Here is a 15,953-nt window from a genome sequence, read left to right on the forward strand (position 1 = left end):
CATATATTCAGATCATGCAATGCTTTTGCTTCAATTCCAATGTTTTATTATTTTTGCAAAATCAACATTTGAAATCAGATATGAAAAACAGAAAAGGCACTGTGATCGATACATTGCAGAATAACACATCAGGAGGACCACACATACCACGTGGTTCAATCTAGCTGTTTGGTTTTATATATATATAAAAGATTTAAACATCTGATTTAAAGTCATTCGTTTACAGAGTTGCACCGTACGAGTTTCCCTTTGAAATATACTGTCTGTCGTATTTTGTCATGATAGGCCATATGATGGAGGTGAGGAAATCACCTGTTTTAGTTGCTAAGCAACTGCAACACACTCCTTAAACCTGCTGGGATCTACTGCATTGCTTGATCGTAGTCTAGAGGCCATAGTGGGGGTGGCAGAATGCAGTTGACTGCTACGTACCCCTTGGAGCAGAGATGGAGAACCTGTAGTCTTGCAGATGTTGCCCAGCTACAAGTTCCATCATCCTCAACTGGCTGGTGCAGATGGGAGCAGGACTAACATCTGTAGTGCCACAGATCCCACATCCATCAGGGATGTGGGTCAACATTTCAACCCAATTACTCATACCCTTCACTCAGAGCCACATTTGCCCTCAACTGCATGATTAGCTTGTACTTCCGGAGCACAAGAAAATCCCTCAAGCAACGGGGTAAAAGGTCCTGCAATCATATTCCCCATCTTGTATGTTTATTCATTTAGAAGGTAAGTTTATATGCTATGGAAGGGTTAGCCAACATGGTATCCTCCTGATGTTGGACTACAACTTCCATCAGTCACAGCTAGCATGACTGGTTGTCAAGGATGTTCAAGTCCAACATCTGGAGGGCACCAGATTTGCTACCCTTGACATAAGGGAAGGGACTAGCTAAGGAAAAACGGGGTGAGATGAGCAGCCAATGGTGAAAATTTCTACATTTTGCCAGCCATGCCTGTGGAAAAGGCACTTAATGCCATATGCAGCAATATGAATTAACTGGATGTTTCAGGATAGCATTAACTCTTCATCAATAGAATGCATGAGAAAGGCAAGTGAGGGACCAGCTACTTTTCTTATTTACAAGTGAATTCTTAATTGATTTGTAAGTCTAGACCTTGAAACCCATTCTAAGAGAGTCCTTTCCCTGTTCTACATGGGCTCACGTTCCACTTTTTGCAAGAGATGAACTTACACAATTCTGAAAACATGAAGGTCATATCATCACTGCCTTCCAAGAACAACGTTGTTTTGTTCCCCTCAAATCACTGCACCAAAATCTGGCATTTAATTATCTATTGCCCCACAGCTGTGATGTATTGATGGCTTGTTACCAGTGATTCTAGTTAATTCTGTGTTCCCTCCCATTGGACTTTGCTGGTTTGTGAACTTAGATACAAGGCCTCTCCTTTCCACTTCCAAGCAAAACACTTTTCAGAAGCTTTCAAAGTTCTAATTAGTACCTCATAATACTAATGGTCTATGTTTTGGACATATATTTTTGGTGTTCATACTTACTGGATGGGGCAGTTATTCATGTTTTTGAGTGATTTTTGTGAATGAACACTTAATATAGTTATTTTGTTTTATACTTCATATATCTGTTTCATTTTGATATTTTTTTAATTGTCGATTGTATGCTGTTGTCTCTGGAAACTGCTTTGTGACTCCTGTGTAAAGCGATACATAAATGGGAGACCTGCTCTAATTCAACTGAGATCAATTGCTGAGCTCTGCTCATTTTGCCTCTAATCAATGGCCTAAGTTTGCATGTCACAGTATACCAGGCAATGGTTTGCTGGAATGTGCTTTTCAGAACTGCTTTTGTCCCTTTCCTGCAAGTGGACCCAAACCATTATCCCTGGCGTAGCATTAGAGCAAAACAAACCATGACCCCAGATTTGGAGGTAACGCTAAGCCAAGAATCATGGTTTCTTTTGCTCTAACAAAGCATCATCAGTAAGCCAAGGACAAACCTTGGCTACAGATTGGGTATGCTGAGACTGAAACAAATCACAATTTCTGCTTCAGGTGTAATGTTAAGTCAAGGATCACAGTTTATTTCAAGCTAAGTGGCCAAGATCACAATAACTTTGGTGTTCAGTTAGCCACTAGGTATAGTTTCCCATAACATGTAAGTGAAGTGGAACTCACCACAGCCCAAGTTGATTTCCCCGAGAAGTTACTGGAGACAGTTCTCATTCTGTGCAAAGTATGCTCAATACATTACAGCAGAGTGCTTTTGGACATTTGTGTCAGGCAAATTAAATCCTGCCGGGAGAGTGCCCGTTCTTCGGTTTCTCCCTACTGAAATGCAACACCTGAGGATTGCTAACACATAAACACTGCATTGCATTGCAGACCCATCTTTTAAGCCCCAACCACCCATGATTTCAAACCCATTCATGCCACTAATCACACCAGCTTGAATGGTTCGTCATTGAGAGAGAAACCGACGTTCCTCAATTTCCTTCCAACTTCACCATCATGCCACTCCAACTAGCTTAAGAGTCCAGCCATGCTGCAGAGGGAGAAGTGAAGGAACAGCAGAGGGCAGCATGATCTTCAGTCCTTTGTCTGGGGCTACCTGCCATTTCAAAGGTTCAGAGAATCCCAACATAGTCACCTACAAGAAGGATACAAAAGTTGTTAATTTGTTACTTTATACAAAAGCATTGTAAGATAATTAGGCTGGTTCACATAGCAATCTCCATATTGGTCTTGCGGAACATGTGGAACCACCAAACGGCTCATAACCTGACTAGTAATGTATATTATGACTGCACATCTTTTCTCAGTGACATGGCCACCCCGCCGCAGCATCCTAGCTGGGCCATGAGCCCAAGCAGGTACTGTGTGTCAATCACATGGGGAGAACCAGTGAGGAGTAGTGGTTAGTGTTAGACTGGGAGACCAGGGTCCAAATCCCTACTTATCCATGAAGCTCACTAGGCGATCCTGGACCAGTAACAGTCGCTCAGTGTAACCTGTTGCTGTGAGGAGAAAATGGAGTGGGGGAGCACCATGTACACTGCTTTAAGCTTCTTGGAGGAATGTGGGATATAAACATGAGAAATATAAATAAACAGCTACTGCAAGAAGGATCCCCATTGCACTAAACAACTCGCTGTCTTCAAACCATTCAGAATTAGGGTGGAAGGAATGTTCAGAATAAAGCACAATGATTTCAGAAATATCCTCTGCTTCGTAAGAGTTTCCAAGAAAGGAAGAATATGGAAATGGCAAGTTTCAATTAGGGATAAGGTTTTCACTGTGCTCTTTAAGAGAAAACTGTACCACTGTAAAAACAAACTATACCAAGATTGTAAGGAGGGGACTGCCTTTATCAAGCTTGCTGCAGTTAAGAAAATACCAAGAATGAGAAAAAATAACTTTAAGGCACAGACATCTGCCAAGCACTTGCTTACTGGCTTAAGGCCTGAAGAGTCTAGGGATTGTGGGTAGCCTGAACTACCGCTCAAAACTACCACTGCTTCCTTCCCAACAAGAGGACACATTATCCATCTGCATAGATTGATCTCTTGTCAGAAATGAATAAGTAAAAAGTGATTGCAGAGCACGGGGTAGACGACATACACAGGATGCAAGAGGAAGCAAATAACATTCTTATAAAATGGCATTTAAAGATGTGAATTCTGTTTTCAGATGGCATTTTGCTGTTTAAATCTATTGCAGAACATTCTGGTAAGTATTTAGCTACAATTGCCTATTGAAGGGAGGAGCTTCTCTAATTATTTGCAGCAATCGAATTTTCTGAAGAGTCACAGGGCAATTTTAGGGGTGAAAACCTGCGGCTGCCACATGGCGCAGCAAGATGGGAACATGTGCCAACTCTGAAAGCTCTACACTGCCTGCATGTGTGCCACCAGGTTTGATTCAAGGCGTTAGAGATGGCCTAAAAGCCCTAACCAGCCTTGGGCCCAAATATCTGCCAGAGCATCTCCTCCAATGCCAGACAGCTTGATCTTAAGATCAGCCAGTGGGGAGGTGGAGGGAGCAGCTCTGTTCACAGCCCCTGCCAGGATTCAGGGTGAGGGGATGTATAGAAGGAACTTATCTGTGGTAAGACCACATATCTGGCATGCTCTCCTCTACATGTGAATTTCAGTTCCATTTATTTATGCAGTCTGATAATAGAAGATTTACCCTTAGCAGCAATATAAAGTGGAACCTCAGGTTAAGTACTTAATTCTGGAGGTCTGTTCTTAACCTGAAGCACCACTTTAGCTAATGGGGCCTCCTGCTGCCACTGCACAATTTCTGTTCTCATCCTGAAGCAAAGTTCTTAACCCAAGGTAATATTTCTGGGTTAGCGAAGTCTGTAACCTGAAGCGTATGTAACCTGAAGCGTATGTAACCTGAAGTACCACTGTATGTGTTTTAATTAGCTGTTACAATTTCCACCCTCATTTGAATATGCTTTAGTTATATTTGCTGTATTTTTGTTGATATGTTTTGATGTATATGATCCTGAGCTCTTTCTGAGACAGGCTAATTATAAATATCCCAAATAAATTAATCTCTTGGAAATACTCAGCAACTAGATTGACCACTGACAGGCTGCCTTCCTACACTGTAGTTATTACTTCTCCTGCTGCCCACCTCACCAAACTGCATTACTTATAGGGAGCAGAGGCTACACCTCTGTGTTAATTTGTGGCCTCCTCGCAAAAGGAAGAGAATCTAGGAAGGCACGTGACTGACAGGGAAATGCAAACAATGCACGCCTATCATTTTCTGGTGTGGGCATCATAGTGACCTGGAGCTGGAAGACCAGCAAATCTGCAGCCCTAAAGTGGGCAAGAACAACAAGAGCAGTGCATGGGGTGGGGGAGATGGAAGGAGCTACTTGCCTTCATGCTGGGCAGTTTCCCCTGCCCCTCAAAGGTTAAACCCAGCTAATCAGATAACTGGGGAAGTGCCCTAACAGCATGGAGATGCAGGTTCAACTCCTGGTATTTCCAGTTAAAAAGATCTCAAGAAGCAGAGCTAGGAGAGAGCTTTGCCCAAGACCATCAGCAGCCACGTTCAGGATCAGGAACAATCCAGTCTCCTCTTGGACATTCAGGGTTTAAGTTGCCATCATTTAGCAATGATGAATGGAGTACCCATTAATGGAGCAAATATGCATATGAATCTGATATGGAGATTCCGTGGTGCATTTCCTTTCAAGCGAAATCTAGCACAACTTCTACTGTATGTTGGCAAAGGTAACTGAGAGGGCGTTTATTTGGTCATGCCTCGAATAGACAAACCAATAGCCAGACTAAGGTAATTTCATATTGAATACGGGGTATTCACGTTCCTACTAAGGTAAAGGTAAAGGTACCCCTGCCCGTACGGGCCAGTCTTGACAGACTCTGGGGTTGTGCGCCCATCTCACTTGAGAGGCCAGGAGCCAGCGCTGTCCGAAGACACTTCCGGGTCACGTGGCCAGCGTGACATCGCTGCTCTGGCGAGCCAGAGCCGCACACGGAAACGCCGTTTACCTTCCCGCTGGTAAGCGGTCCCTATTTATCTACTTGCACCCGGAGGTGCTTTCGAACTGCTAGGTTGGCAGGCGCTGGGACCGAGCAGCGGGAGCGCACCCCGCCGCAGGGATTCGAACCGCCGTCCTTTCAATCGGCAAGTCCTAGGTGCTGAGGCTTTAACCCACAGCGCCACCTGCGTCCCACGTTCCTACTAGAGCCATTAAAACTATTATTTGCCATACCAAAGGCTTAAGAAATCTTAAAAATTACTTAGATGCCAGTAGACGCAATTTTCAGGCCTACTTTCCCTTCTTTCCTTACTTTGGTAGTTGCAGATGAGACAGGTGATGGAAGAATCAACACACTGCTTTCTGGCCAGGTCAAGAAGATGGCATAGACTGTTGCTCCCTTTGAAGTGTACCTAAGAAAATACATAGCAAAGCAAAGTTGTGGAAAGAAACACAAAAATTCCAAAGCAAAGAAAAAGCATCCATCTTTTGCAGGAGCAGAACATCTGTTTCGGAAATACCTTCCCTTGCTGATGTTTGCAGGATCTAGTGCTTGTTCCACCTTCTCATGTTGTGGCTGCGTGGCCAAGAATGATGAAAGCCTCAAAGTCCACCTTTACACTCACACCCCCTAAAAGCAAACATTGCATGACAGTCTGTCCTTGCTTTTCAACTGCTGCCGTCACCAACATGGAGGTGGGTCTGGCAGGGGCCTGTGGAAACTTTCCATTAGAGTTCTATGCTGGGCCATTCTCTTTTAAATGTTCTCTGCTCCTGAAAGACTTTCAGAATTGGCATTCTCTCATCTCTCCCTCTACGTAGGATTTAGCGCACCACCATGTCATAGCTGATGTACGCAGGGGAGCTCTTAATAGCAAAAATTATTCCTGCATTGAATGAGGGATGACCCTCGAGATCCCTTCCAACTCTTCAATTCTGTGATCTACGAAAAGCTGCCTTGGAGATAACTGGTGAAATGGCAATGTGTATCTTTTAGATAAATAAAATAACTACCCCCAATGTAGCAAATACCAAAAAGTCAACCAAGAAGATTTAAAAGTGTAACCAGCATTTAAACAAAACAAAGCCATTTGTGGTTTCAGATGTTAAATCTAACACAAACCTTCTCATTAAGTAAAATAAAGCAAAGCACAGTAAGAAAAGAAAGCATTAATCTGAATAGCAAACCTTCATGGGCTTTGGGTGCTAAAAGAGTAGAGAAGTGCAGTCCAATAAAGTACTTTTGACAGCCTGAGTCACCTGTGATTGACAATACTTTATATCTTTTTCTAAGGTGAGGCCTCTTGCATTTCAGTTTCCTTTGAACTACTGCAGCACATGCAAAAGGTTTGCCCTTCTTACTACCTCAGTAAAATAGTGTCTAGGTAATAAAGGCTTATAGAGACTAGATCTTCTTTCACACCTGAATTCGTGTAAGATACTACAAAAGGAATTTTGTGTAAGTGTGCTCGTTCCTAAAGAGGTTCTAACACAGTTTACTCATCACATTAAGGCCAACACTGCAACCAAATATCCATGAAGAAACTGTGACATCTCCTCTTGTTGCTATGCAAATAATGGTTAACTATAGGTAGCTGAAGCATTAGAGGATAGCTTCCTGAATCTTCAAGAAGAAGCCCGCTTTTGTATTAGTTTTTGCCATACCATGTGCTACAAGTGCAATTCTCCTTTTGTATTCTCCATGGCTTTGATTCATAAATGGCCTCCCCATTAATGCCTAGCCACTTCCCAAGGGCTAGGAGCCTCTCTTGGAAGACTGGAGCAATCACCCCTTCTTTTGTGGGTCCCACATTGAGAAGATAGTTTCCACCATAGCTCACAGTTTGCACAAGTTCCTGTGGTAAAGACAGAAACAGAACATATAAACATTTTTAAGTCAAGAGAGAAAGAAAGCCATCTCCCAAAGCAGCAATAAAATTGCAAGTGCCTGTTTGAGTCAACTAGTCCAGTCCTTTACATTGAGAAAGGATACTCTGGAACAGGGGAGATAACATGGTCCACAATACCTCAAAGACTGCTTCTGCCATTATGAACCAACCGGGACCCTGCACTCATCCTCTGAGGCCCTTCTTCATGTGCCTTCTCTGTTAGAGGTCTGGACAGTGGCAACATGACAAGGGGCCTTTTCTGCAGGGGCTCCCCATTTGTGGAATGCTCTCCCCATGGAGGCTCTCCTGGCACCTTCACTACATATCTTTAAGTGCCAGGCAAAAACAGGTCTTTAACTATCTGTGACCTTTTAGAAGTGAATGGGATGTTTTAATGTCCTTCTCTTTCCTCTTGGTTTTAATGTATGTATGTTGGGTTTACTGTCTGTTCACAAGTTGTTTTGGGTTTCATTGAGCAAGATAAAGCAACTAACAAATGTTCATAATAATAATAGTAGTAGTAGTAGGAGCAGTCCAACATCTGGGGGGACAACACATCAGCCACCCCTGCTGTAGAACAACCTACAGACACCTGCCTCCTTTTTCCTGACTTAGGAAATTCCATAACCTCACAAGTATCCAACATTATAGTAAAATATTCTCATTGCAGAATGTATCCTGCTGCTCTGGCAGTAATTTCAACAAACTGACTCTGAGAAACATACAAAGCAAAATTTTCACCAAACATAAATATCTTGCATGCTCATGTTTGATGCCTCGAACTTTTGTGGGGGATTTAAGTATAAGTTGGGAAGAAGGAAAAGGGTCTGTCTGAGCAGGTGTGGTGGTGGCATTTCATGCCAGTTCTTATCCTCTCCTTCACCTTTTATCTTATACAGTCCCTTCAAAAGTCAACAAACAGGATGAATGCTTATGGTTTTGCATGGTTTGTTCTCTTTTCAGGTATTCATCTGCGGTTGTAGGAGGCAGTTGGTTTGGGGAAGATTGAAAAAGTCTTCTTCTTTTTTTAAGATACTGAGCTTGTCCAGCACCATTTACATGCGCTTAAGCTGAAGTACAAAAGAATCTAGCATTTTCCTAAAGAATGTGGCCTACTTTAACTAGAGATGAGGCTCAATTCAAATCTCTGCTCCGGCTGTTGCAACCTCCAGGCAAGTCTCTGCAAGCTTTTGCAACATCATTGCTGGATGGCCAATCCTTGGCCTTTGTTTACACTTCAAAGCGCTCACCTGAATGATGCTGGATTCATCCATGAGTTCATTGATTTGCATGTTGCTTCGATACCCCCAAGATCTTCTGTCAATAGAGCTGCACATCTCCCACTTGTGGTCTGGCAGAGTGCCAGGCTCATATTTATCTTGACAGTTATAGAAACCTCCATGGTGGCAAGAGCAATTGGTGCCCCATCGATCATTCACCACTACAGTATCCTAGAGGGAGAGATTCATATGAAATAGCTGCAGCTGTTTTGCCTTATGCTACAATCTTCAATAATTACAGGTGCGTGTTAAATCCTCCAGATAAAACAGAGCTTAATATTTCAGGATAAAAATGGAAGTATCCAGTGTGTTCTGCTCGTCCACTTTGCTTTGGATCAACGACAGGGGACAGCAACACGTGGCCCTATAGATGGCTGTAGAATCCCTATTAGCACTCTGAAGAAAGTGGCCTCATTCACACAAAACCATAACTTGTGCCGGAGCTGGAACGAGCCTTAACAAAGGCTTGGGCTTGCACCCAGCTCCCTGACAGTGCAGTGCGGAAAAAGACTTTGCTACAGTTTAGTTTCAATGTCACAGAATCCTGCCTTGTTGTGTGCCCATTCCCAGATGACTGCAGCATTGGGTGGCAATCTGCATGTGGGAAGGAGCCAATGCTGATGGAACTTCTGTATCATCTCACCTTACTCAAATGCCTTTCAGCTGAGTTTGTACACACATTCAGCTGCCTGGTTGCAGTGACAGACTGGATGAGGGGGCTGGATGGGGATAGGCTGTCTATGCTCTTGTAACATCGCATTAAGTCTAGTATTATAGGTGTTATATGTAGGGCTACCTTTGAAGAGGCTTCATGAACTTCAGCTGGTGCAAAATCTGGCTGCCATATTTATAAGTAGAACTGGGATGATGAATAATCTAATAACAGCGCCAGCCATCTGTACGGGCTTTCAGCTGATTTCCAGGCCAAATTCAAAGTGCTAATTTTAACCTATAAAGTGTCATATGGATGAACACTCTATTGCCTTAAGGCTTATGCGGTGTCTCTTCCCTTATGAACCTGCTCAGAATGCCCTGGTCATCTCTGGAGCCCTTTTCTGAATACCATCTCCAACAGCGGTGCAGAGGGTCGCCGTGTGAGAAAGTGCCTTTTCTCTTAGAGGCTCTCTGCCTTTGGATTACCTTCCCCAGAAAGGTGCACCTGGCTGCAAATCTAACATCTTTTCACTGTCGGGTTGGTTTTTTTTATTAAAAAAATACTTGTACACCCCAATATTTGAATACTGACATCATTCTCTCGCTAGCTCAATGGAAGGTTTTTAGTTGCTTATGGTTTTACGGTGATTGTGTGTGGTTAATTTTATGGCAGGAAGTGCACTCTTGGAGGGACACAGTGTGATCTTTTTTAGTTATTGTAGTTGTAGGTTTAAATATTTGTTTATAAACTGCCATGAGACCTTTGGGTATAATAAAGCAACACATATATAATCATAACCATAAGCTGATCCTGCATCAGAAGCAATTCATACATCTCACCCTGGAGGAAAGGGAAAGGGGCAGAATTTACAAAAGAGCACAAAAAAACAACCCCATATACCAGAAACCATTCTAAGAGATTCATCTCAAATGCAAACAAGGAGATTACCCAGTTCTTAACCTTTTTAAGTAAACATGAAGGAAATTGAGATACCTTGACTGGACTGTCATTGTAAAGCCAGGCGAGGAAAGAGGTTGAGTTCCAGTAAGTATCTGGTGCCTCCCAGTCTCCATCAGACCAAATGAGATCTGGCTTGTATCTAAGATGCAAGTACCATTGCGTCATAAATCCGAGTTGGTCTTTCTGCAGAGTTGTGCCACTAATAGCTGCTCATGGTATTCAATTATTTTGTAAATGTATTACAACAATTTATACCCCACCTTTCTACATCAAGTGTGCTAATTGCACTTGTCTACAAATGACCGGGTGGACAGAAGCCTATTGTGCTAGCGGTCTGCATGCAAGAAACCTACATTCTTATTACAAAACCGGAGTTCTTTGTGCATGTTTTAGAACTGACAAAGTTATAGGGTTGCAAATGTACTGCACTTCCATAAAGCATAAAATTGGACACCAGGTACAGAACTTGAGTGGTTTTTTGGTGTTTTTTTAATGTTCCTAGCTCTCTCGTCTGTAAAGATATGCTTGAAAGTCTGTCAGCGTTGTTTGCTGAAAGTCTGGAAGCCACTGTGGGCAAAACAAAAGGGGTTGACCTTTGCACTCACTAAGACTGCAATCCTATGCACCCTTACCTGTGAGCAAACCCCACTGAACACAGTATGATTTCCATGTGAGTAAACATGCCTACAACAGAGCTGAAGGGGATGGGGCAAAGCTTGGCTACCATTTCTAAATAAGTAACCATGACAGGGCCTGAGAGGCACAGCTTCAGTGGCTTACCCAGCTATTTTCCCCTCTAAGACTATCAAAACAATACATGCATATGCATATATAGCCCTGGCATATATATCCTGCCCTTCCTCAAGGAGCTCAGGACACTGCTTATGAACTTACCCATTTCATCCTCATAACAACCCACGAAGGGGACACAGAGTGAACCATTTGAGATTTCATAGCTAAGTCATGGTTTCGCTGTAGGAAACATGGTGGTAGAATGTTGGGACTATGGCAGAGGCGGCCTATGTAACTTTATACAGCCAATTACACTCTGTTAAGTGTTGCATGAATAACAATCTACCACGGCAACAAGTAGCAAGGGGAAACCTCTGAGCAACTCAATTTGCTTGAAAGTCTCACTTTGTTCAATGGGGCTTGGTAGGGAGCAAGCATGTAAGTGGAGGTTGTTCAATCTTACCTCAAGACAAGCTCATAAAGCTCAGGCAGGATCTTGCCATAGACAAAAAACTGACTCTTGAAGCCATTTTTTTTGTCCAATAAATAGAGCGGGTTAAACCATTCGAAGAGGGAGTGGTACAGTCCATAGTGTATGTTCCTAAAGATTAAACAAAGGGGGAAACGCAGTAATAGTATTAGATAGGTCTGGATGTCAGCAGAAGGCTGTGAAGCCCAGGGCCCTGCACAGCAATAAGCTTCCACTCCCCACTTGTTAACCCACATAGATACCTTTCTTTGAGAGCATCCCCCAGTTCACCCACCAAGTCTCGATGGGGCCCCGTATCTACCGAATTCCAGTTCCATGACACGTTGGACCCCCAGTTGGTGAAGCCTTCATGATGCTTTGTTGTCAACACCACATATCTGTAGGAACCAAAGACACAGGATTAGAAGGGAAGAAAATTAACCAACAAGATTCCCAAATCTAACAGGGAGGATAGGTGAGAGCTGGAGAGACTAGACCAATATGGGCCTTCCCAACTTTGTTAAATCACTTCATTTTCTCTCACTCTGGCTGCACTTCCAGACTGTCACTATTTTCATGTGAGATTCAATCATGTACCAGCTAATTCAGGATGTAAAATTATAGCTGATTTGGAGGTCTCGCAGCAAATCCGCTTCCCCCAAAGGTCTGACATTTTGAGCTAAGCGACAGGAAAATGAACTGGAAAGTTGGGATAACATTTGCTTTGATGCAGTGGCATTTAACCATCCCACAAACAAATCAGAATGAATGCTCATTAAATAGCCAATGGCATCTAATCTCCCTGCAAGCAAATTAGGACAAATGCTTAACAAACAAGTTGGCCTGAAAGACACTTAAGTAATGCTTCTATTTTGCCTTCTCCCTGTGTACAGTACAGTACTCTTCAAGACACTGTAGAAACAACCATTACTCGTGTATTCTGTTATCTTCTGCAAAAACACAGGTCTCTTCTTTTATTTTCCCAGTTTGATGACTGAAATTCTCTTTGTACGCTCAGATTCACCCTTTCTCCTCCATTCTTATTTCTGGTGCCTGTACAGCTGGGTTTTTTCCATTTCTTGTTTTGCTGGCTTCTGTTTCTTCATTGCCTTGCATTTTGTCCAGTTACTACTTTTCTTTTTTTATTTTCATACTGTGGCCCCTTCTTATCTGTCTCTTCCTCTCTGCAAGTGATTGAACTTCTTCCCCAAAATCTTCGACCTCTTGTAACTTCTGCAATGACTTCCCCATTCCACTTCCTTTTGTATCCCTCCCCCTCCCTTTACTGTATTGTATTCTATTCTATGGATAAGTCCTTTTAAATCAAGGGTTGTATACAATGCTACTCCAACAGAGCAGACACAATGAAGATAATGAACATAACTGAAGTCCATTAACTTCAATGGGTCTACCTGAAGTAGGACTTAGTTGGATACAATTGTATGGCACATACCCAGGGGCGCCGACTTATAAAATATATTGGGGGGGCGGGGGCCCATACCGACTTATAAAAAATATTGGGGGGGCCCCCAAGACCTCCAAACCGCTGCTGCTGGGGGAACGAAAGGGGCGAGCCCCGGGCTGCCCCGACCTTAAGTGAACCTGTGAGGGCCCGCCCTTTGCGGCAGCCGATTGGCTGCCGCCGTGGGCGGTGAATATTAATGAGCTAGGGGGAATCCCCGCTTCTCGCGGGGCTGACGCCAGCCCCGCAAGATTGTTGATGGGTCGAGAGCCCGCAACCCCACCCCCTCTCTAGATCGGGAGTGGCTTTGTTTTAACTCATTACTGAATGTATTTTAAAAGGTAACTATCGTCAAACAAGGAAAATAAAAAATAACAACATAATTTTGTGATTTTACAAAGCATAATATAACTAATAATTTTCTTAAATTATTGGGGGGGCAGAGCCCCCCCAAACGAATTTTTGAGGGGGCTCGGGCCCCCTCAGGCCCCATGGAGTCGGCGCCTATGCACATACCTTTTGAGGTGTTTCCTCAATAAGTCTATAATTTTAAATTAGACCATCCCAACAGCAATGTCTGGAAAATGGCTAGCCCAGCTTTGTAAGAAGCCTCACCAAGAGATAGGGTGTGCTAGCTGGTCAAGAACTGAATGACTGAGGGAGGACTACAGCAAAACCTTTTGCACCCCAACTGGATAAGACTAATTGCCTATCTAGTTCAGCATCCAGTTTCCCACAATGACCAACCAGATGCCTCTGGGAAGTCCCCAAGCAGCACCTGTCTGAAGGCAATAGTTTTCTCATTACCACATCTTTCAGCAGGAAATTTCAAAACTTAATTATGTGTCTTAGTATGTATTTTACATTTTTGTAAGTCCAAAATCCACTGCATGTCGATTTTATTGGGTGATGCTGTGACAGAATTTAGGAAAGGGCCATAGCTTTGCGGAGCATTTGCTTTGCAGACAGAAGATCCCAAGTTCATTCCCTGGCATCTCCAGGTAAAGCTGGGAGAGGAAGTGACACAGTTCAGTGCAACACCTTCATTCTTCTGCAGGTTAAGACTGTACTCAAGCTAGACTCAAGCCTAGAAAATATAAAAAAGGTAAAAAGGTAAAGGTACCCCTGCCCGTACGGACCAGTCTTGCCAGACTCTGGGGTTGTGCGCCCATCTCACTCAAGAGGCCAGGGGCCAGCGCTGTCCGGAGACACTTCTGGGTCACGTGGCCAGCGTGACAAGCTGCATCTGGCGAGCCAGAGCTGCACACGGAAACGCCGTTTACCTTCCCGCTAGAAAGCGGTCCCTATTTATCTACTTGCACCCGAGGGTGCTTTCGAACTGCTAGGTTGGCAGGCGCTGGGACCGAGCAACGGGAGCGCACCCCGCTGTGGGGATTCGAACTGCCGACCTTTCGATCGGCAAGCCCTAGGCGCTGAGGCTTATAGCTATATACTAATAATTATGAATGCTATAACAGTTTTGCAAGGATTTAAATTATGAAGGAGCAATGGTGTGTAGTAACAATAATTTTCTATGCAAGAGTATTTTATCAATCGCAGAACAATGAAAATGCCACGCAATAAAAAATATTGTAACATAAATGCAATGAATTACTCGCAGCATTATCCTTTCCAAAGATGCTGTTTAGGAATAATTTGCTATGCGCTACATCATTATGCCAATAACAGATTATACACAGCATAACCACATAATAAAAAGAAAACACTACTGTGCAGTTACAAGCATTCCATACCAAATTATTACAAACAGCATTATTACAGCTAAGCTAAGGATAAGGTAAGGCACATAATTCTTTATAAAGTACACCTCCACACAATGCTAATTATTCGTCCATCTTTAGTTGCAAAAATGCTATGAAGTCCTAATAAGATCCGATATCATTCAATGCGTTTTCATGTTAACAGCTATATATATATATTCCATATATATATATATATATATATTCCTGATATTGTTTCTGTGACTGCTGTTTTAAACTGATTTCGATGTTCTTTTTTATGTTGTAGCCCACCCTGGGACCTCAGAGTGAAGGGCGGGAAATTCATAACAACAACTGCGATTAACACAGTCCGCGCGGTGCTGTTTGTCACATGGATTATTATACACCATTATTATTATTATTACTACTGCTCAGTCGTGCTAAACCCTATGCCGGCCGCTATGCAGAAGCGGCCTCTGCTGCCCGCTCCGCCCGTCTGCTGCTGACCTGGCGCCGGCCTGCTGGAAGAGCCGCGCCCACTGCCGGGGCTGGAAGTCGTGGGCGGTGAAGCGGGGGGCGAAGTCCGCGTAGCTGGTGCCTGGCGGGAAGCGCGCCTGGACGAAGCGGTCGAAGTCGGGCTGCTTCTCGCCCCGCCAGTGCCACCAGAACCACTCGGAGCCCCAGGCCGGCACCGAGAATACCCCCCAGTGGACGAACACGCCGACCTTGGCGGCGTCGAACCAGCCCGGCAGCGGCCGGGCGTCCAAGCTGGGCCAGTCGGGGGTGTAGCGCTGAGGGGGCGCCGAGGCAGAGGCTGCCCCGACGAAGCAGAGCCACGCCGCCGCCGCCCGCAGGAAAAGCCACCGGCCCGTCTCCATGTCTTTCCCCTCACAAACGCCGCTCAGAACGGTGCTCGCCAATTAGCGCCTGTAAGAACTTCCCTCGGCCAATCGCAGCCTCGCTCCCTTATGTAATCATGCATAATAAGCGCGCGACCTGCCCGGGGGATGAGAGCGAGCAGCTGATAGCCCGAGGGAGTGTGAGCGGCATATAGCGACAGAAGCGGAACTCCAGCAGTCTCCCAAGGACTTGGGTCTCGAGAAAGGAAGTGGGCGGTGTGGCTTGTACAGTAGTTCATTTTTTTTAGAAGACTCGCTAGACGGAAGTCTTTTCCAAGGCGGTTCCATACGAGGTTAAAATAGAAAGGCGTACTAACAGTCAAAAGGGGGGGAAAGCTGTCGCATAAACTCTGAATGGTAGCTCCAAAGGCAAGCCGGA

General features: G+C 44.1%; 1 protein-coding gene across 2 annotated transcripts; it reads right to left on the reverse strand.

Moving 5' to 3' along the window:
* Positions 1 to 23: 23 nt before the first annotated feature.
* Positions 24 to 15,614, reverse strand: FUCA1 (alpha-L-fucosidase 1). 2 transcript variants are annotated; one of them, XM_083751239.1, is made up of 8 exons: positions 15,183 to 15,614; positions 11,756 to 11,890; positions 11,487 to 11,624; positions 10,325 to 10,430; positions 8,647 to 8,847; positions 7,173 to 7,363; positions 5,821 to 5,920; positions 24 to 2,633 (listed from the first exon to the last, which is right to left on the reverse strand). In XM_083751239.1, exons 1-8 carry the CDS (start codon positions 15,551 to 15,553, stop codon positions 2,493 to 2,495), a joined length of 1,383 nt encoding a protein of 460 aa, XP_083607365.1. In that variant the 5' UTR covers positions 15,554 to 15,614; the 3' UTR covers positions 24 to 2,492. The 2 variants fall into 2 exon arrangements, 1 of the variants encoding a protein (XP_083607365.1); XR_014567230.1 differs by lacking the exon at positions 24 to 2,633 and adding an exon at positions 5,227 to 5,336 and having other exon boundaries at positions 5,712 to 5,920; positions 15,183 to 15,598.
* Between the last annotated feature and the right edge of the window lie 339 nt (positions 15,615 to 15,953).

This window comes from Podarcis gaigeae (genome assembly GCF_964106915.1).
Source record: "Podarcis gaigeae genome assembly, chromosome: 8".
Lineage (NCBI taxonomy): Eukaryota > Metazoa > Chordata > Lepidosauria > Squamata > Lacertidae > Podarcis > Podarcis gaigeae.